The following is a 21327-nucleotide window of genomic DNA, read 5'->3' on the forward strand; positions in this document are numbered from 1 at the left end:
ATCTATAGGAGGCTTAATGAACTTGCAATGAATATCGGAAGACATTTGAGCACAATAAGCGCTTGTAATCGGACTATTATTTCCTGATTACAAGTGCTCATAGAAAATAAATGACTTGTAGTCGGGCTACAAACTTCCGACTACAAGTATTTTATAATGAACTAAAGCTTGCATCCACTTGTAATCGGGCTATTATAACCCGATTGCAAGTTGAGGCCAACAATTGCATTTGCTCTTTAAAGACCCTCTAACTTGAAAATAGAAACTAGAAACCTGATTTGAGCCAAAAGGAACAAAAATAAGAAACGAAAAACAACAAAAAGACTAACACAAACAACCAAAACCATTCACAAAGACTAAACACTAATAAAAACGCATTTGGATTTGGACAAAAATCATAGGGGTCGTCCTCATTTTTGTAATACGAAAATGAGGACAATAGTGACTCCCTTGTGGATTCAAGCAAAGGAACATGACCTTGTATTTAGGATGGATATATGTAATGTGCATTATCTATACTCAGAATGACTGAGATTTAACAACTAAGAAATGTTTGTTAAGTAATCAAATAATGGCTAAAAAAATGATTCACATATATAAACAACTAAGTGTTGCTTGCATTGCAACCTATTTGTGTCTTGAAGAATTGAAAAAAAAAGCATAATTTTGACTTTCATTGGCATTATCAACTGAAGAGGATCATCACAAAAAACAGCAACAGCTTTACAATATTTTGAGTTATCACTTGAGGAAAAATAACCATAATCGTTCAAGGACTAAGCAAGTAAAATGAATTTGAACCCCTAAAAATGGAAAAAGTGGAAAAACAAGGAAAAAATCCAACTTCAAAACAAATTAAATATCACATTAGAACTTATAATCATATTAAGTTTTGCTTGGCAAGGATTATAAATATCAAGATGGCCAAATATAACATAATTTGGATGAGAATTAGTTGTAGCCTAGTATAGTTAATTTAGCATCACAGTATATGTCACCTAGATCCTTCTCGGGTTAGATCTGAATTATACCTTGATAACTCGATGTACAATAGAAATATCTTTTCCCTGATGACAACAAAATAAATTACATTAGTAAGTGATGAGAAAAGAAAGACACCAGCCAAAATTAATCTGAAACAAAAAAGTTATAATTTGTAATTGAATTCATTTGAACAACAAACTGCACATAACCAGTATTACCAACACTCATACCGCATTTGTCAAGTCATTGAAGGATTGAATGAAATTAAAACTCATATTCGTCTGTGTCAAATCATATTTCCCCTAAAATCAGCAGACATTAAGTTTGTAAATGATATAATACCTCAAACGATGTCCTTTTTATGGTGAAGAAAGGCCAAGCATATATGAATCAGGAAGAATCAAGTGAACCTCAAAATGGAAATAATAAAGTGAACATCTTTTAATTCTTCATTGACAAAAAAAGTCACTTTAATGACCTTATTAAATAATTAAAAAAAGTCGTCATTAAATTTATTTATTATCGACAACTTAATGTTAATTATTCAATTATATTCCAAGGACAAATGAAAAAAGGGACATTGCATCTATTCCATCTCACCTATTCCACAAGTCATAAGATATATTGATACAAACTCTCACAATCTTGGAGATATTTATGAGAAATTTGACAACATGCTTGGGCAAATGAATCAAGTCATTCATAGGAGGGATCCTAATTTGAGATATTTTCAGAAACATATTAGACCCATTCTGACTCAATAGTGGAACATTATAAACACCTTGCTTCATATGGCAACATATGCTCTAAATCCTAAATGGCATGTAACAAGGCCTAGGAAAGTAAACCCTCTTCATGATGAAGAGGTAAAAGAAGGGCTAATGATGGCCCTTTGTAAGATGTATAATGATGAGGAATCTTCCTTACTTTGAACATAGCGACTAGCCTTTGTCAAACTCTATAGTGCAACATTTAGAAAACTAAAAGCAAGATCAAATATAGCTATACTAGCCCAAACTAACCCCTATAGAATGCTGGATGTCACATAACAAGGATACACCAAAGTTGAAGGCACTTGCAACTCACCTCCTTTCACAAGTTGCCAACTACTCCCTGATAAAGATGAATTGGTCCACATACAACTACCTATCAATGAGTGGAGAAGTTGGTGCCCATGCATAGTAACTTATGGCTTCAAGATTGATTGACTCGTGTATATTGTCATACTACAACCACATGTTGGGATGTTGATTACAAACATACCAGTAGGAGCAATTAGTAAGGGTTTCATTGGACGAAGCAGCCCCCTCATAGTAGTATTGACTCAAACTTGAACTTTATTTTGACATAGTGTTAGCAAATGTTGATTACGGGTAGTAGCAGATTTTCTATGTTTTTGTCATTTTCTAATCCAAACTTGCAGCCTTTTGGCATTTTGTTGTAATTTTTATATTATTTATGTTAATCTTTAATTAGCAAATGGTTGGGATTGGTCGTATCTTATTTGACCTTATGAGCTAGCAATCTCTTTCCAACACAACAACCTTCACCCTTCTTTCCTCCATGCTTGGGCCTATCTGTATGCATGTCATTGTTCGGCTGTCTCGTGGTCTGTCCTTTTGCCTAGTCATCACCCTCGCAGGAGCACAAGGTGTGACTACCCTTCCTTCCCAGTGGTCCCACCATGTTCTTTGTCGCCCCAAATGCCCACAATCTCTATCTTAAAGTCGTCAATGACCGTGCAGGGACATGGGGTAGTATGTTCTCAACACTTAATGCTTACTAAACCACCACATGGTCAACTTTTCAATAGTTGTTTTTACCACACGGGGGCAGGGGGTCCATTCATCCTTTACCCCGCCACCTCATGGTCAAGCTTCCAATATTTCCAACAACCATGTGGGGGCATGGGGCATACTGTCAGCAGTTAACATTTCACGACCTTTAACTGTCACCCCCCCATATCGCGAGGGCCCAAATGGTTAAGGGTTACCCCTGTAGGGCCGTAGAGTAATCATCCCATAATATTTCTAAAGCACATGTGAAGACTTTACATCTACTAGGATATGGAAGGGGTTGAAGGGTCATTACAATGAAACATAAGAATTTTTTACCCTAACACTAGACCTTTAAATGAAATATGGAGACCAGCTAGAATATAAAGGGATAGCAAATGGAGCCAATAAGAGGACGATTGAACATACATAAATCATGACTTAAGTAAGGGTCCAACTGACTGAATAGGTCAATGAAAATTATAACATTTCAAAATAAAAGACAAGGGTTTAAGGCTTTGGACCTGAGCAACATTTGAATAAAACCCTAATGACTCCAAGAGGCTAGAACAAAGCATTATAGGGTATACCAATTGCAAAATTTTGAGACTCCTAACAAGCTCCAAGTATCTTCTAGTGTTGCAGTTGGCATGTTTTGGCATGAGATGGTTGCTCTTCTATATACTAATTTCAAACAAATTGATATTCAAGTTCTTTAAGATGTTCTCAGTGATAGAAGGTATTACTCTTTTCCATGGAGAACGTGGTGAAGCAAGTTTCTTGTTGTAACTTGGCTGCGGGCATTATAGCCCCTAGCAGTTAGTTCATTTTGTTGAAGCTCTTTATGTTTTGCAATGTATGCAACTAGGAGAATGTTATCATTACATGTAGTACACCTTGCAAATCCAATTATGTTTGTAACTATTCAATATTTGTAGTGTTGTTAATTTTTGGGCCCTCATGGAATACAATCCCAAACTTAGAAGGAATCTCAAGATTCCTTGGATAAGACTACACCACTTGATATTTGTATTATTACATGTATGATGCTTTTGACTCCATTCTTTTCTATCTTTAATTTAGAAGCATCGTAATGACCTTTTTTTTTTGCTTGTGGAAAATATGCATGTCCCACAGTTATTTGCTTTTTCTTAAGAAAGGCATGTCTCAGTTCCAAACCCTTCTTGATATCTGATACCTTTTCTTTCAGTTTACTCAAAATATCTGTCCTATTTGAATAGACAACACATCTATCTTCTATTTCTGAAAAAGAATTGGCTGATATAAACAGAGTTGAGTGGGTTTTCTTCCACAACTGAACAGATCAGATCTCCTTAGCTCTCTTGCTCTCTAATTGGTTCTTAAGAACTTGTTTGTGGTGTATAATAACTTCCTCAACACTCAAAGTGTAATGTCCCCTTTTTCGCTCTAGTTTGTTTTGGAGACTGATGGCCCAATCCCGAGACCCGTTGGTCAGTTAGAGGCAAAATTAGGGTTTCCTATTTTCTGGGAGGATGTTTTGGCAATTTTGGTGGCTTGCATGTTAGAGTTTTATAGTTTTGATTATGGATTCCTTCTAGGTTTTCAGAAAGCTTCGCAATGATGGTACATGCATAGCAATCAGTGGAGTTTGGTAAACTTACTATTTTTAGTAAGTGGGGGCGAGGACAACTTATTTTTCTGAGTTTTTCTGAGTTTTTAGAGAGCCTCCCAATGGTGTGACATGCAAATGAATCTAAAGACTTTTCCGGACTTAATATTTTTAGTAAGTTGCAACGGCCGCTCAGAATGTGGTTAAAATGCTTTTGGACATGCTTACTATTTTAGCAATATGCTATTTTTAGTAAGTACTATTCTTGGCAGTGTTATTTTTGGCAATTTTCATTGGTCCATTTCAAAGGCTACTTTTCGCAGTGAAGTTTTCAGTACTTTTAGCCTCCAGTTCACTATGGCAGTTGTTCAGCACATGGAAAAAATATTTTTAATATTTTTTAATGCCCCACTTGGGAAGTGCTGAATCAGGATGATTTCAACATCTTTGGCATCAAGGTGTTGTCTAAACACAATTTAGTAGCCGTCCAAGGTTTCATTGCAGCAGCAAGGAGTAAAGATTTCAGACTTGTTACTCATGAAGTAGGGGAGAAAGGAGGACCGAAACGTGATGATTGCATGCTTGATAACCTATTTCTTGGGTTGAATAATAATAAGGCTCATGCTAGTTCATTTTGGGAGTTGGATTTGAGGACAACATTTGTTCCATACTCCAATGTTGTTGAAGCTTTCATGGTTAGGCTTCAAGGGTTCACTAAAGAAGACATAAATTTCTTAAGTATGCACTTGATCATTACTAGCACTTGAGGATGTGTTGAGTTTTCTTTTCAGTGTTGTTGACGTGTCTGAAGTCGCATTGCTGCAAACTCCATATGGCCAACACAGAATAGAGTAAACAGCTGAGTATCCTATCCTCTCTTGAGATAAGGAAGTCCCTAATGCTGTTTTTGGTTTTTGATCAAAGGGGACAACCTCAAGGTTTCTTTTGTCAGGTCTTGACTGCGGGATTTCTCAGTGGTTTGATGTGTTTATGGTGGAAACACAAGGGGACTTACGATTTGCAACAAAATGGTCTGCTGTGATTCTCGAATTACGCAATAAAGAGCAAAAGGAAAGGGTTAGGAGATCTAAAACTAACAACACGGGTATGCGGGTAGACGGATTCAACATAACCAATTCCTGCTTGGCCAGAATAGCTCACAACCTTGCAGGAACGGTGCAATCTTCAAAGGGACTTGGAAGATTTTCAGACTGGAGACGCATGGCTAAGCACCCAATTCTGGCGTAGCTCAGACGGACACATGCAATTGAACTAAGCACAATTAAAGGCTCAGGTTAACCATACAAAAGGATACACAATCAGTATATCCTCAATGGTATGAGCCTGAATCTATCAAATACCTGCACACCCAAAATAGAAAGATCTATCTAAAATGCTGAGAGAAACCATGCAAACAGAATGAAAACAAGACAATAAACACCAATTCAATGTCTATATATTGATTTCAGCTGCCTATTACAACAATTTCTGCAGCATATCTATGTTATTGCTTAAAATCTAACCTATTCTAACTCTAAAATCTAACTCTCTCAACAGAGTCTAACTATCCAACAATCTCTAACTATCTAACCATCTAACCCTTTACAAAAAAAGGCCTCTGCCTTTTATAGATATTACAATTTTGAATCGAAGGCTAGGATGGACTGCATCCAAGGGCTGCAACTTGCCATCCAAAAGTTGGCAGCCTTCACCCATGCCCATTAAATTCTCAGTTATCCAACCAGCAACTATCTCAACTACTTGCCACTATTTGGCTTCAATTTGAGTCTATCCAATCTTCTTGGTGGTTGGGAATAGTTATCCACAAAAATATCTTGCGCGGGACCCATAGGCAGTTTACAATAAAGCAGTTTCAGTTTTTTAGAAATTGAATTCCTGGAATTAAATCTAGCTATGTGCTTTCTTGAGAAGGCATAAACTTTGCAGCATTGAGAGTGTTCTCTGGTCTTTGGTCCCGGTGGTGGACTTCATCTTTGTTCTGTGGCATGGTTCCCAATGTTTGGTTGCTCTCGCGCTCCTGCAGCACGTTCCCACATCTTTTTCTTTTTCAGTCTTCAGCGCCTGGCCTTGATTGCGATCCTTCTTCGATTTGCGTTTCAGGTCTTTCTCCTGGTTCTTTAATGACGTCCTGCGACCTGCGAACGATCAATTTCATTTCAATAAATCAATTTGAAAAATTAAATAATTTAATTTAACAAACATTAAATTTAATTACGACGTCTGGCTTGAGAAGCTCTTTGTGAGATGTATCTTGAAAATGCTTCTCCTTTCTCTTCGAAAGTGAAATCTAATCCTTGGTCTTAATAGTGTTTGGGGGATTTACTTTTGCGTGATTTTACCTTTGGAGTCTTGGGCGTTTTGAATGGGTTTATGGCGTTTGAAAACTTCTTATAGCACGATTCTGGAGGTTTGAAGAGCTCCTGCAAATTTTCAAATCCTAACACTCATGCCCTTTCTGGATTTCGGAGCTATGGCGCTGTTTTGCAAACTTTAAATTGCGTTTTCTAATCCTAAGGGCGAACTTCGGACAATTGGGCGCCCTTTGCAATTTTGGCATTTTTACCAGAACTTCGGAGTTTTCGCAATTTTTGCCAATTTAAAACAAACTTCGGACCATGAACGCCTTTTGCGATTGGAGATATTTCGGAGCCTGGGGATTTTTGCAAGTCGAAGGGTAATTTTCGGACGATCGAACACTTTTTGCAACTCTAAAGAAAACTTCGGACCCTTAGCACATTTTTGGAAAATCGGAGAAATTTCCAACCATTAAACATGTTTGCAAATTCGGAGTTTCAAGGCATTTTCGACGAACTGGAGGTATTTCGAACCCTAGCGTATGTTTTGCAACTCAAGAAAACTTCGAACCCTAAGGCACTTTCTACAATTTCTACGAATTTCGGACTTTTAACATGCTTTGCAAATTCTTTTAAAAACTTCGGACCTTAACCACCTTTTCGAAAACTCAAGGTAAAATTCAGACCTTTAGCCCCTTTTCGCAAATTTCGAAGTGTTTAGATGTTTTTTGCAATTTTATCATTTTTCGAATTTCGGCCCCAAGGTCCGAAATTGGACGCTTTAAGTGAAATTCGGACCTTTGGGGGCTTTTTGCAGCTTTTCCACATTTTTAAATTTCGGCCCCAGGGTCCGAAATTGGAGGACTTAAGTGAAATTCGGACCTCTGGGGGCTTTTTGCAACTTTCCAAGCATTTTCGAACCTAAAGCACCTTTTGGGAAATTTTGAATTTGGCCCCAGGGTCCGAAATTGGAGGACTTAAGTGAAATTCGGACCTTTGGGGGCTTTTGGCAACTTTTGAACCTTTTCACATTTTAGCCCCAGGGTCCGAAATTCGCCCCTTTGGGCATTTTGGCGATTTTAAACTTTTTCCTCAAGAAGTGCGAGCTTGGGCACTTGGGCGAGTTTGTCAAGATCTCGCCGAAGGATCATTTTATGGAATATAACATTTAAGTATAAGAAAGAAGAAAGATATCTTATACTTTAAGTTATATTCCATATATACTTTCAGGATGTTTGAGAGTGGTTTCGGACCTCCAGGAGTTATATTGCAAATTCTAGTTTTTGGAGGATTCCTCAGTTTTCCAGACAGTCAAATTTCAGGATCAGGACATTCCAGACTTAGCCAAATTTCAGGATCAGGACATTCCAGACTTAGCTAAATTTCAGGGCATCAAGAGATCAAGATGACATTCTAGACTCCATCACTCACCAACTTGACCTAACTCAGACCTGTTGACGTGTTTTTTATGACAGCGTCGAACACAGAATAAAGTTGCCTAACGGTCACTTCACTCTCTCTTGATCAAAGTACGATTGCATGCTAAGATTGCAAGAAGTTCAAACAATCGACTCCAAGGTTCCTTCGATGCGTGGACGTGACTCAGTTGGCTGATGTGATTGTTGGTAATCCAAGGGGCCTTATGTGTGCATCGTTCTTTCACTTCTTTGATGTGGCTGGAACTCCATCATCGGATATGGCAATTCTGCGATGTTGCTGCTTCGAATGAAATAAAATCAACTGAAAGTAAAAGGGAAAGGGTTCAGAAGGATCTAAATCTATTCCTAAGGGCAGTGATAACAATGAATAGTGCTCTAGTGGACAAATTCCAAATAAACCAAGCTCTGCTTCGCCAAGATAAACTACAACTCCGCAAGAACCGGTGCAATCTTCTGAGGATGTTGGAGGATTTTCATATCGAGAAAGTACATTTGAATACCCAACACGGCGCAATCCAAATGACTATCCACAATCGAACTTAGCACGAATTTAGGGGGCTCAGACTAACTTTACACTGCAACTTACAATCAGCAAGATGCAAAAAGTATGAACCATGGAAATTCATCAAACACCATTACATTCTCCATTGAAATCAAAGCACTTTACTATTTCTAATCTAAGCGAGGAAGGTGAAACCATGCAAGCTTTGAAAAAATAATTTAAGTGGACACCATCAGAGAACAATGTTTCACTATTATTTTCTCAAAAACTTATCACAACAATTTCATACAAAGCTCCCTCTTTTACAAATGAGGGGGTCACCCCTTTATATAGGCCTCAGGCCATGATTACATGCAAACCCTAATTAGGGTTTTCCCTAAAAGATTCTCCACACATGATGCAACAAGGTGGGAATCTCCAATTAATAACCCACCATGCCCATATACAATTAATTTAAAGAGCCTAAAATAGCATCCATTGCGCATTAAATGCACCACCTCCTCCAAATTCGCCCAACATGCGTTGAACATTCGTCCATGCAAAAATCACCCCATTATGTCATAACTGATCCATCATTTCCACATGCGGCGACTGCATGCAAAAGGAATCTACCATAAATTCAACATGCAATGACTGGGTCGCCATTTGGTCAAATATTCCGGTAATGAATGCACCACTCTACTGCCACATGTTCAATAGATCTTTGCCATGCAAATGGACTCTGCCGTCGTATATCCGCTCCTGCACATCTGGAATTGTTGGAGAGGGAAAATTCAATTCAGGAAGAATTTTCTTGAATTCTCTTCAACTTTCCTTGCTCAAAGAAGGTTTTTCATCAATTCTGCACATTTCCTATTTTTTAGGAAAATTTCCAAATTAGGGTTCCACAGTCCAGGAGAGAGAAAATTCTCTTACAAATCCAAATCTGTAAAACTTTTGAAATTTGGATGTGATTTGATGCCCGAGCATGGATTTTTCAAATTTTTTCCCTGGAGGGGAAATTTCTTGTTCAGTTCATCCCTGATTCCTTCCTTGCCTTAGAAATTTTATGTTCAATTCATCCTTGGGTGTATTTCTTCCTTGCTTGGAATTTTGTTTCGAAGGAAGGAATTTCCAATACGCAGCCAAATTTTCATCTTTCCTGGAATTCTGTCCTGAAGGAAGGAATTTCCAACACAGCGCCAAATTTTCACCTTTTTCAGGAACTCTGTCGTGAAGGAAGGAATTTCCAACACTTAGTCAATTTTTCATCTTTCCTGGAATTATGTCCTGAAGGAAGGAATTTCCATTACTTTGTGAATTGTCCATGTCTCCTTTTCAACATCCCTATTTTTAGGGATCCTCCTAAAATTTAGGAGTCAGTTCATTGGATGGGCGGAATTTTCATCACGCCAAGGATTCATGAATTTTCCTTCTATGAATGGCTTCATGGATTCAGTGCCCCAGACCAAACCTGGGCGCATTTTGGCCCTGTCCATGGAGAGGCGGAATATTGCACTTGTGAATTACTTCTTGGTTTTAGCGCGCTAGCCCATACCTGGGCGCATTTTGGAGATGTCCATGGAGAGGCGGAAAATTGCTCATGTGAATTACTTCTTGGTTTTAGCGCCCTAGCCCATACTTGGGCGCATTTTGGAGATGTCCATGGAGAGGCGGAAAATTGCACTTGTGAATTACTTCTTGGTTTTAGCGCCCTAGCCCATACCTGGGCGCATTTTGGAGATGTCCATGGAGAGGTGGAAAATTGCACTTGTGAATTACTTCTTGGTTTTAGCGCCCTAGCCCATACCTGGGCGCATTTTGGAGATGTCCATGGAGAGATGGATTTTTCCACTATTTCAGGCTCTTCGTCAGGATATATATATGAAATATAACATATGTCCTCCTTTTCCTTTCTTATACTTCAAGTTATATTTCATATATACTTTCAGGATGTTTGAGAGTGGTTTCTTTCAGGATGTTTGAGAGTGGTTTCAGGTCCATAGGAATCATAATGCAAATTCTGGATTTTGGAAGATCTTCCAAATTTCCAGACAATTTCAGGCCATTTTCAGATCAGGATGACATTGGTGGATTGATGTGAATTTCTAGACTTGGATGATCATGCTTGCTTTCCTCTTCTGGAATAGGAGATCCAAACTTAGCCAAATTTTGACCACTGTCTGTGCTGAGATGCCAGTTTGGGATTTTGAAGGTGGATTTTCCAGACTTAGAACAATTTTGTGCCTTCCACTTCAGGGATGATTCTCATACTTAGCCATTTTAGACCCCTGCCTGTCTGCTTTCAACTTTCTAGATTTAGAAGTGATTGTGCATGTTGATTCTTCGCTGTCTGCTAGCCTGATCCTGCCACAAATAGACTTTCCCAAAATAGAAACTTTCCAAAATGTCAGAGTTAGAGCCTAAAATAGGACGCATGAATGACTTACTATAAATAGAAACTTACTAAAAATAGTAAGTTTGATTTTTGGCAAAATGGCGACATTCCGGGACTCAAAAAATCCCTAAAAATAGGGACTTTCTAAAAATAGAAAGTTGCTCCGTTTGGGCTAAAATTTTACTGGGAGGTCCCTTGAAGGGTCCTGATTCCAGTCGTATGTTCAGTTTTCCCAAAACCCTAACAGAAACCCCTAAAATCTAGGATAAAAGGCATAAACCCAAAAACGAGACAAAACAAGCCCTAGGCTTAGCCGAATTTGCTCAAACGAAAGGCATATTTGACCAATATGACTCCCAAACACTTGCAAAGCAGATAGACTGACGAAACTGCTGCGAAAAGACCACAAAAACGCAAGCCAAAAAAACCAGGAGGGCCTAAAAAGAAGGGGGTCCCCATTTGCAATGGGGCGATGTGTGAAAACGTCACAACAAGACCTTCAAGGATGATATTCACTCACCAAGCAAGACACAATGAGCAACAAGAGCAAAACCAGGCCCTAAGGAAGACTCTCAAAGAAACCCTAATTCTGGGGCCCTATTGACTCACCCTGGCTCAAGCAGAGCCTGCCATCCCAGTGACTCCCCTAACAGCACTCATCATGCAAAGGCTAACAGACAAAACCTTAAAAAAAACTAGAAAAACAAACCCCAGAAACTAAAAAGCAGGGGTCCCATTTATGGGGCGATGTGTGAATACGTCACAACAGCCCCTAGAGGCCGAATTTGGTTTTAGCGGCACTTGACCCTTCACATCCCCTTCCTCTTCCGCAAAGACAGAAAGCCACAAACCGGGGGGTCCCTGTCCAAGACGGGGATGGGTGTGCGATTCGCACAACAAGTGTGTTGAAAATCACTTTCTGTTGGGTATCCAAGCTTGAGATCGTCAACATGGTCTGATGGAGCTTATTACATGTGGAAAGAAGGATCTTTGGAGGGATAAGGAACAAATTTTCAGTCTTGATGGTGTTGTTCCCTTCTTTACCAGCCATGTGATGGTTCCTTTTTCTCATCAACTTGTGGATTGGGAAGAAATTCTGAGCAAAGGATGGTTCTATGTGGAATTGGAGTCACTAGAGAAGATATTTCCAGCCTTGGATGTGAGTAGATGTGATGTTTTGGATGATGATTTCCTGTGTTGCAGCAGCTGTTCATCTTCTTGGATGCTGATTTTCCTAAAATCAGATCTCAAGTCAATCATTTCAAACTTGGTGGGCTGCTGGTGTACTCTTTCTCAGACTTCACAGTCTCCTGGCAGGACGGATTTATGGTCTCAAATGAGAGGTATGGTGAGTTGGGGCAATCAGTATCCGTGTATGAGAAGTGTTCAAGCTCTAACTAGTGGTTATCCTTATGCCCTCTCTACTTATGATTGGGACAGTGAACCTTTGCTTTCTATGGTTCATCATTCTAAGGTGCTTGGAGCGGGAACTATAAGAGTTTTCAAAAGTCTCCATGGTTGTATCAAAATAATTCAATTGAGGCCTAGTAGATTCATGTGGAGTTATGGGGATGAGTTTGTTGAGCTCTTGCAAAGGATTGTTTTCCTCTTTGCAAGGAAATTTGGAGAAGTTGCATTTACAGTCATGGCTCTGCTTGACACCTTGGGGAAATACGTTGTGGAGTTTGATTGTGAGTTGAGTAGACTTTATTTCCTATTGCCCAGGCTTGTCATAGACAGTGGCATTGCTGATATTGATTACTCAGAGCTTTATGGGCATGAGATGCAGCATATTTTGATTTCAGTCCTTCAAGATTTTTCAGTTTGAGTATCATGGATGGTAACATTTTGGAGTTACAAGGCAGGTTAGTGCAGTTTTGGTGCGATGTTTTCACTAATGTGATCAGAGCGGCGCAGCATCAACATGGTGGGTTCTTCCTGAGATGGAATTGGGACCCTGGGATCGTACTTGCTTTGGTGTGGATCAGTTTAAGTTTTTTTGGAGTTGTGGTGGCATTGCTTGAGGACAAGCAATTTTGGGAAGGGCGGACTGTAATGTCCCCTTTTCCACTCTAGTTTGTTTTGGGGACTGTTTGCCAACCCCGAGACCCGTTGGTCAGTCAAAGGCAGAATTAGGGTTTCCTATTTTCTAGGAGGATGTTTTGGCAATTTTGGCGGCTTGCATGTTGGAGTTTTACAGTTTTAATTCTGGGTTTTCAGAAAGCTTCGCAATGATGGTACATGCATAGCAATCAATGGAGTTTGGTAAACTTACTATTTTTAGTAAGTGGGAGCGAGGACAACTTATTTTTCTGGGTTTTTTTTTGGTTTTCAGAGAGCCTCACGATGGTGTGAGATGCAAACGAATCCAAAGACTTTTCTGGACTTAATATTTTTAGTAAGTTGCAACGGCTGCTCAGAATGTGGTTAAAATGCTTTTGGACATGCTTACTATTTTAGCAATATGCTATTTTTAGTAAGTACTATTTTTGGCAGTGTTATTTTTGGCAGTTTTCATTGGTCCATTTCAAAGGCTACTTTTGGCAGTGAAGTTTTCAGTACTTTTAGCCTCCAGTTCACTATGGCAGTTGTTCAGCACATGGATAAAATATATTTAATATTTTTTAATGCCCCCCTTGGCCTAGGCATATGACTTATGTATTTTCTGGCTATGACTTAAGGGGATGACTTGAGGTGATAAAGTATTATTTTATGTCATAAGGTTGGGCGATTTATTGTTGAGGAAAAATATTTTTATAAAGTAAAATATTAATAAGGCAAAATGGATGCCTTATGGGAAATAAGTTAATTTTATAATACATCGCTTATCTACCTTGGACGCCACATTATTATTTTATTGTCATTTTTATAAAGTATATTTGCTTCTATGTGAAGGTCGACTTGGAAAGGAGGGGAAAAAAAAATGCAAATTTCAAATTAAGGTGAAATTAGTGTGCATTTGGGTTTGGCGTCCATTTGGAGGGAATGTGAATTTGAATTTGAATTTGGAGACACCAAGGTTATAAATAGGAGTGTTGGGTCTTGTTTTGGGTATCCACAAATATTTTGTAACGAAGTGCTGCCGAATTTGTGCCAGACTTGTGCTTCAAAGTTGAGAGTTTCCTAGCTTGTGTCAGTTTCGTGCTTGAGAGATAGCACCTAGCTGATTGGAGAGACAATTTCTCATTCAGAGTAAGAGATAGAGCTGAATTGAGATGGATTTTGGTGATGCTTTTTCAGTTTTCTGATATTTTGGGTTGTTTGTGAGCTTCCAGGTTGCTGGTTTGTTGTGGAGCTGAAAGTGCAATTCAATCATAAGTCTTCGAGAGGGTTTGTGTTGCTTCTGGGTATTCTCTCTATGTTTTCCTTTGGCCTAGGCAATCCTTTTTGCAAATTTTCAGAGGTTTTAATGCAGATTTGAATTTTATAGTGAAGTTTGCCCTCTCTCCCAGGTCGTGCCATGCCTGTGGCTACATTGGGAAGCGTGCAATATATGTTAGGTGAGATTTTCTGCTTGTTAGGGGTTGGGTTTTTGGCATCTCCTCTCTAGCCTTCTTCAGCATTTGATTTCAAGCCTTTCCATCAAATTTTGGAGGAGTTATGAGCATTTTAGTGAGTTTTTATGTTGTTGGTCTGTATTTTCAGTTTGCCAGTCAAGTATATCAGATTTAGTGTTTGGAGTTTGGGGGGTTCTTTCTTTGGTGAAGAGTCTCTTGAAACTTGAGAATAGCATTGGACATCATTTGCAGTTGTTGGATAGCAATACCTATTGAATTTGCAATTCATGTTACTTATTGTAATGCTGATTAGTAGTACTAACAACTTTATTATGAATTGTTTCTTAATGCCCACTGAATAAGTGGAAGAGGCTGGCTTCGCTGCCTATCTCTATTTCATATTGTACTCTGGTCCTCCCGTTGAATAAGTGGTTGAGTGAAAGTTTGGTTATAGAGGCTAGCTACACCGCCTATCTCTATTTTATATTGTACTCCTGTCCTCCCGCTGAATAAGTGGTTGAGTGATAGTTTTGTTATTCCTAGTCAACCTGCTGAAAAGTGGTTGAGTAATTGTCATTGGCTTAATTCAGTCCTCTTGTTGAACAAGTGGTTGAGTGATTGCTTTACTTCCAGTATTTCCTTTCACTGCAAGTTTTTGATTATCCTAACCTTAACGGGTGAACCTTGTTGTATTAAAAATTAAAAAAAAACTAAGGGGGTCATTTCACAAAGAAGCTATCAACAAACAATGATATGAACTTCCCTTTATGCTGCTATTCCAGATTCACCAATGATAACATGTGTTCAGTGCAATGTCCCCTTAATTCTTAGGAATTAGGGACAACTAACTCACAAAATCAATTGCACGAGACTTCTTCCTTATCAAAACACAAAATCCTTTATAATGCTGATAATAAATATCATTTAATAGAATGACAATTTATGATCTGCTATAAACATATATCAATTCTGAAACATACAATTAATATCAACATATGATATTCAACTAATATCAAATCTGCAATATGTAACCCTAACTGATTCGATGAAGTATTTGTGATGTCTCTGATATAACTTTGGAAATTATGCAATGGCAATCTGATCCAATCTGCAATTATGGGGTGATCTCTGCTCTTCCTAATATATTAATATAAGATAAGCTATGAGCCTCCTTATTGTTGATAGCAATGATGGTATATTGCTGTGCCTGATTTGGTCTTTAGAAATATGCAAGGTGGTGGTGCTGTTCCTGATTTCTCCCTTGAATATATGCAACCTGGTTTGATGCCAAAAGGCTGATGCTCAAATGAGCATAATCAATAATGGATACAAATAAGAAATAAAGACAAAATTCAATGATTCCTTGGAAATGAATGCTGATCCAAATTAAATATCTTATGGTAATGAATAGTTGCAACCCTTTGCATGGGAATAGATGCATCCCTTCCCTGATCGCATCTATCCATTACTTATACAAAATGTGCTTTTCCTTCTAACTAATTGCTGTCTAATAGTCAACCAATCAATCAATTGCTGATCGGATTTGTTTAATGAATAATAAAACCTTAATCGCACCCTTGCATATCCTCACGTCTTTTTGATGCTTTTGATTAGTTTATGGAGATCGCATTAGTATGAAAGTGCATTTCAATTATATTCATTGTCCTTGATACGGGTCCTTTACTTGTATCATATATTCTTTATGTTTGCTCACCTTGATTAGGTGTCATGGTATATGTATTCTGTAATCAATCTTAATCAATCTCCTATCCGGTTTCAACATTTACATAGTGGCTCCTTTTATTACTAATAATAAAGAATCTGAGTTTCTAATCTGCAGGGTGCCTTCACATAATGAAGCGATTTTGTCGATCTTTCTGATTTGTGAAGAAATAGATAACCCAACCCTTACAATGGTCTGTTCAATCTTTTTCTAGTCTGTGTATTAAATAGGCAAAACTCCTTTGATATATTGATATTGAATACTGTGTTGTCTTCCTTCTCATCGTTGACCATAATGTGAATTTACCGATCTGCTTTATCGATCCATGTTGAAGGTTAATCCTCCCCCAACGATGAGTTCGACCATATACTAGTCTTAGTCATTTGTCATTCTTGTCTTGGCTTTGATGAAGTTGCTGTCCATGGTCACAATTCTGATCCTGAATGAGATTAGTAATTTTCAATTGCTATGATATGTATACTTCTGTGTGGCATCTATATTATGATCCATGAATATCATTACATCCATGCTATCGTGCTCCCTTCATGTTGTCTTGGTGATGACAGGATTCCATCTTATATCAGATTATGGATTTATTGTCATTGGTTCACTGTCATTGATGATAATTTCATGTGTATGACGAGTTATCAGCCAGGTTGTCATACTTGACATTATGCGGCTCAATATATGGTATGCCTGATATTGATGAAACCAAATACTCTTAAAGTCTTCAAACCTTGATCATGAGAAAGGGTGGATAGCATGTCAAGCCCCCTCTGCTTTACTTCTACATTTTGTCTTGATGCTTGATAGGAAAATCATGAAGTCTTACGAATAAGACAATTTTCCTCAATAAGGTCTTCATGCTTTAGTCTTTATTGATATCATATGCAAAGTTACCTACTCGAACTTCTTGAATACTATGTACAAATTGTTATTTCCTAACTACTAACTAGTTGAAGGTGTTTCAAGCCTGCCTATTGTATTTTTTTACAGCTGTGCAGAGAAGTAACATAACAGCACAAGTAGATTAGCTTGATGGTTTCAAAAATAATGTAAGTCTAATGCTATTGCCAATTATGAATGTTCAGCTTAACTATCTTGTTACACTCAGATATCCCCTATGCTACCTGCATGGACATGCCTTGAAATTTGTGCCTGATGCATCTCCTGAGCCTCCTCTGTACTGTACCCATCGATAACCCACTCCCAATAAAAGAATCTTACTTGTGTTTTTCCTTAACCAATGAAGAGGTCAAAAGAACTTCAATCGTTGTCACCAACTGGAACTACATTTGGCATTGCCCCAATTCCATGTTTAGAGGAAAATAATCGAGTAATTAAAAAACCCATTAAAGGTCTCACATGTTTGGAATCAAATTTTTCATCATAGGAACTTCTTTTTTGTAGCAAGTCCAATCTATAACAATTTGAAATAGTTATTTGCATTACATACTAGCAGTAGATACATGCATTTGTCAATAAAAATTGCTTTTCCTTCTTAACAGTCATGAAACTTTTATTATGAATAGGAAACAGTATAATATTGATGTGTGGACCAGCTATTGTCTACCAGAAGGATGGAGCACATGTCACCACAATAAGTCAAGCTCAAAACTTGTTGGGCATGTTCTTCATGTTAATACTGTTAATTGTAAAGCTACAGAGGAGTTAATTTTTTGTGGTTTAGCAGTCTGAAGAGCCTGTTAAGAACTTAAGAGTGATTTAGTTTCTCAGCTAAAGAAACAGTGAATAGTGAGAGGACGCTCACTACCCAACAATTAATGTAGCTCAAAAACACCCATAATGCAACAAAAAAAAGCCCCTAAGCTTCAAATGTGTCATTATCTCTCAGCCGATAAACTGAAATTTCCTTAACAAGATAAACCTAAATAATTGCACATTTGCTTATTACCAAGCAACTTCACGATAAAAAATGCATCAAATTTAAAAAGAAAGAAATAAGGCATCAATTTTAAAAGGAAATAAGAGTAAAAATGGAGAAAACATACCTCAACATTAAACACAACAATGTCTCCTGCACGGATGGGAGCTTTACTCATATGCAAAAACAATATATCACCCTAGAAAAACGACGAATATATATAATTAAAGAGAATATTTTACTCAACAGTTAAAAAGTAATTAGAAGGAAATTGACTTGAGTTTATACTTAACAGTTAACATGTAATAGAAGTTTTAAAATGAAATAAGCATTCAATTGAAATTTCTAGTACATATATTGAAATTTCTAGTGCATATATTGCAAAACTAAACAATATTGAACTCCCCAATAACACTTAATATGTAAATAATATTAATGTCCATTGGATTAGGTTACAATAGAATATAATGGCATTTACAAAAACTTTTCACTTTTCAACCTCTTTTTTAACTACTTGAATCAAATAACTCCCTAAAAGAAACTTCCCAACAACTAACCTACAATTAATTAGTAACAACACTTATTAACATAACCCAAGTGTTTATTTATTTACAAACTAGACTAACCTAAACTATAAATGTAATATAATAATCCCAACAATGCCTCCCTTATTATATCAATCTAAAGAAACAACGATTTACACTACATGGATGGAATGTCCCCATTTTCAGGTTCTCTTGTAGTGCAGCAAGTGTTAGCTTTCTGGGTTGGTGTTAGCAGGATTAGATGAGTATTTTGATGTCGCTAGTGTCTTTAGACGGATTAATGGATATGAACGACACTTTCTAGAGTGATTTTGGACTTGTCTCGGACTTACTACTTTTAGTAAGTGTCAATTTAGACATTGATTGGTTAGTTGGGAGTTTTGGATGAATTACTATTTTTAGCAATTGTTATTTATAGTAAACACTATTTTTGGTGGCTGGTCAGAGCTTTGGTTTCCTCTCAGCTTCAACATGCAATATCCTCAGTTTTAGGATTTGGATAGTTTGGCTATTTCCAGCATATTACTATTTATAGTAAATGTTATTTTAGGTAACTGGTCTCAATCTTAGCCTTTCCTTAGCTTCAAAGTGCAAAGTCTTCAATTTTGACTTAGTGAATTTTCAAAGGCTGGGAAATATCATTCTGTTATTTCACTTAAATATTTTAACAAAGTGGCTTTATCACTTAAGTGAAATTGAGTGGATGTCAAAGCTTAAGAGGTAAAATAATATTTTGATAGCATTTTATGTGGCCTCCTAAAGTGAAAAGAAAGTAAAATATTTAAATGATGTTTTAAAGAACAAAAAAAAAACATTTTTTTCCGAAAAAAGTAGTGAAAAAGCAAAAAAGTGTTTTTCCAAAAAAACAAAAAAAAAAGTAAATAAAACAATTTTCTGAAAAAAAATAGCGAAAAGGCAGAAAAGTGTTTTTTAAAAAAGCAATGAAAATGCGAAAAGTGTTTTCCGAAGAAATACTGAAAAAGCAGCCAAAAAGCCAAAAAAATATAAAAGGAGGATTGGGGCTCTCATTTGAGGATATGTTGAGTTTGATTTTTGATATTGCTTCTGTTTGGAGGAGGTTGCTTCTTCATCTTTGATTTGTGAGGATGAAAAATCTTGCAGACAATATTCTCCACATTGTTGAGACTCGAGAGATACAATCTGGAAAATAATCCGGTGATTTCACTCAGAGATCACATTTGGACATATTGGAGTTTACATTTTCAGACTTGTGTTGGTTGAAAATTTTGTAAACCTGAGGGATGTGCAAAATTGTGGTTTCAGCCACAGTGTGTGAGTATGATACTCTCCTAATTTAGGGAAGGCTCCTACTATCTACAAACTAAACTAATCTAATATGGGTGGGACAGCAGTCTTTCTTCTTCTTTCAAGAAAAACTATACTCTTTTCTCTTCACAGAAAAGTAATAGCATTTGGAAATAAAATAACAGCAAATACAGAAATGAAAGTTTTTTGTAGGATTTTTGGAACATAAAGGGAAGCAAAGTTTCCATGAAAGCACAAAGACCTTCGTCACTTCTCCGGGATGGGAAAACAGAAATGAAAGCACAAAGTCTTCAACACTTTTGTTGTCCTATCTACCTTCTCAAAATGATAATAATGTACAACACACAACAGCTCAAAGCCTATCTATATGATGCACCTCTTATACACAAACATAGAAAATAAAAGAAGCACAAAGTCTACAAGTTACCCCCTTTGCTTGATCTTTCTACACTAGCTTCAAACGTGATAAACAACTCAAAGTCTGCAAGACCAAGTCTGAAAACCAAACATATAACTCACAATCAACTCCAAAAAATGTCGTCACATAACAACTTGAATTGGCACAAAGTCTCAACACAATTTGCCTCTTTTATTGAAAGCAATTTGACTTACATCTAAGCTCAAAGACTTAGAGTGCACATACAAACTAGCAGAATTTTGTTGCATTGCCAAAAGATAAAAAATTACAATAGACCCCCTCATGTATTTATAGGAGAGGAGCCTTGAGAAAAAGGTGGGAGGATCTTAACTAACTTGAGAAATTCTCTCAACCACCATGAATTATTCCAACTACAATCCTAATTGAACTCAACTTGTAGTTGCTTTACATATAATTACAAAACTGCAAGTGATGAGTTAACTTGCAATTACAAAGTTGTTTTTTTTACATGTAACTTGTCAAAACAAAATTAAAAATGCATAATTGAAATTATTTTATGTGTTCGAAGACACGACTCTAACTACATCATCCTTTGTCTGTGATGATCTTCATGCTGCTACAAGATGTTAGAACTTGAAGTATTCTAGATCGATGAAGACATCTCGAATGGGAACAAGAACTTGCACCCTTGATAGTCTTTATGTCTGTTGACGTGGCTAAAGTCGCAGAACTACGACTCCATCCGGCCAACGCAGAATAGAATGCTAAGTATCCTATCCTCTCTTGAGATAAGGAAATCCCTAATGTTGTTTTAATTGATCAATGGGGACGACCTCAAGGTTTCGATTGTCAGTTCTTGACTGCGGGATAACTCAGTGATCAATGTGTTTTGCTGGGAGCACAAGGGGACTTACGTTTTGCAACAAGCTGATTTGCTATGATTTTCGGATTGCGAAATAAAAAGCAAAGAGGAAGGGTTTAGGAGACCTAAGGACAAGGATGATAACAGTTGATGCAGCGAGTAGAAA

General features: G+C 37.4%; 1 protein-coding gene across 7 annotated transcripts in view; it reads right to left on the bottom strand.

Moving 5' to 3' along the window:
• LOC131065061 (uncharacterized) overlaps positions 1–21327 on the bottom strand; it is a 254398-nt gene that overhangs the window by 136994 nt on the left and 96077 nt on the right. For all 7 annotated transcript variants that reach the window (XM_057999457.2, XM_057999456.2, XM_057999455.2 and 4 more), the window contains 2 exons: positions 18216–18287; positions 1032–1067 (listed from right to left, as the gene is read on the bottom strand). In XM_057999457.2, the coding sequence (XP_057855440.2) occupies positions 1032–1067; positions 18216–18287 (108 nt within the window). The remainder of the gene's footprint in view (positions 1–1031; positions 1068–18215; positions 18288–21327) is intronic.

The sequence above is a fragment of the Cryptomeria japonica genome, chromosome 11, assembly GCF_030272615.1.
Source record: "Cryptomeria japonica chromosome 11, Sugi_1.0, whole genome shotgun sequence".
Lineage (NCBI taxonomy): Eukaryota > Viridiplantae > Streptophyta > Pinopsida > Cupressales > Cupressaceae > Cryptomeria > Cryptomeria japonica.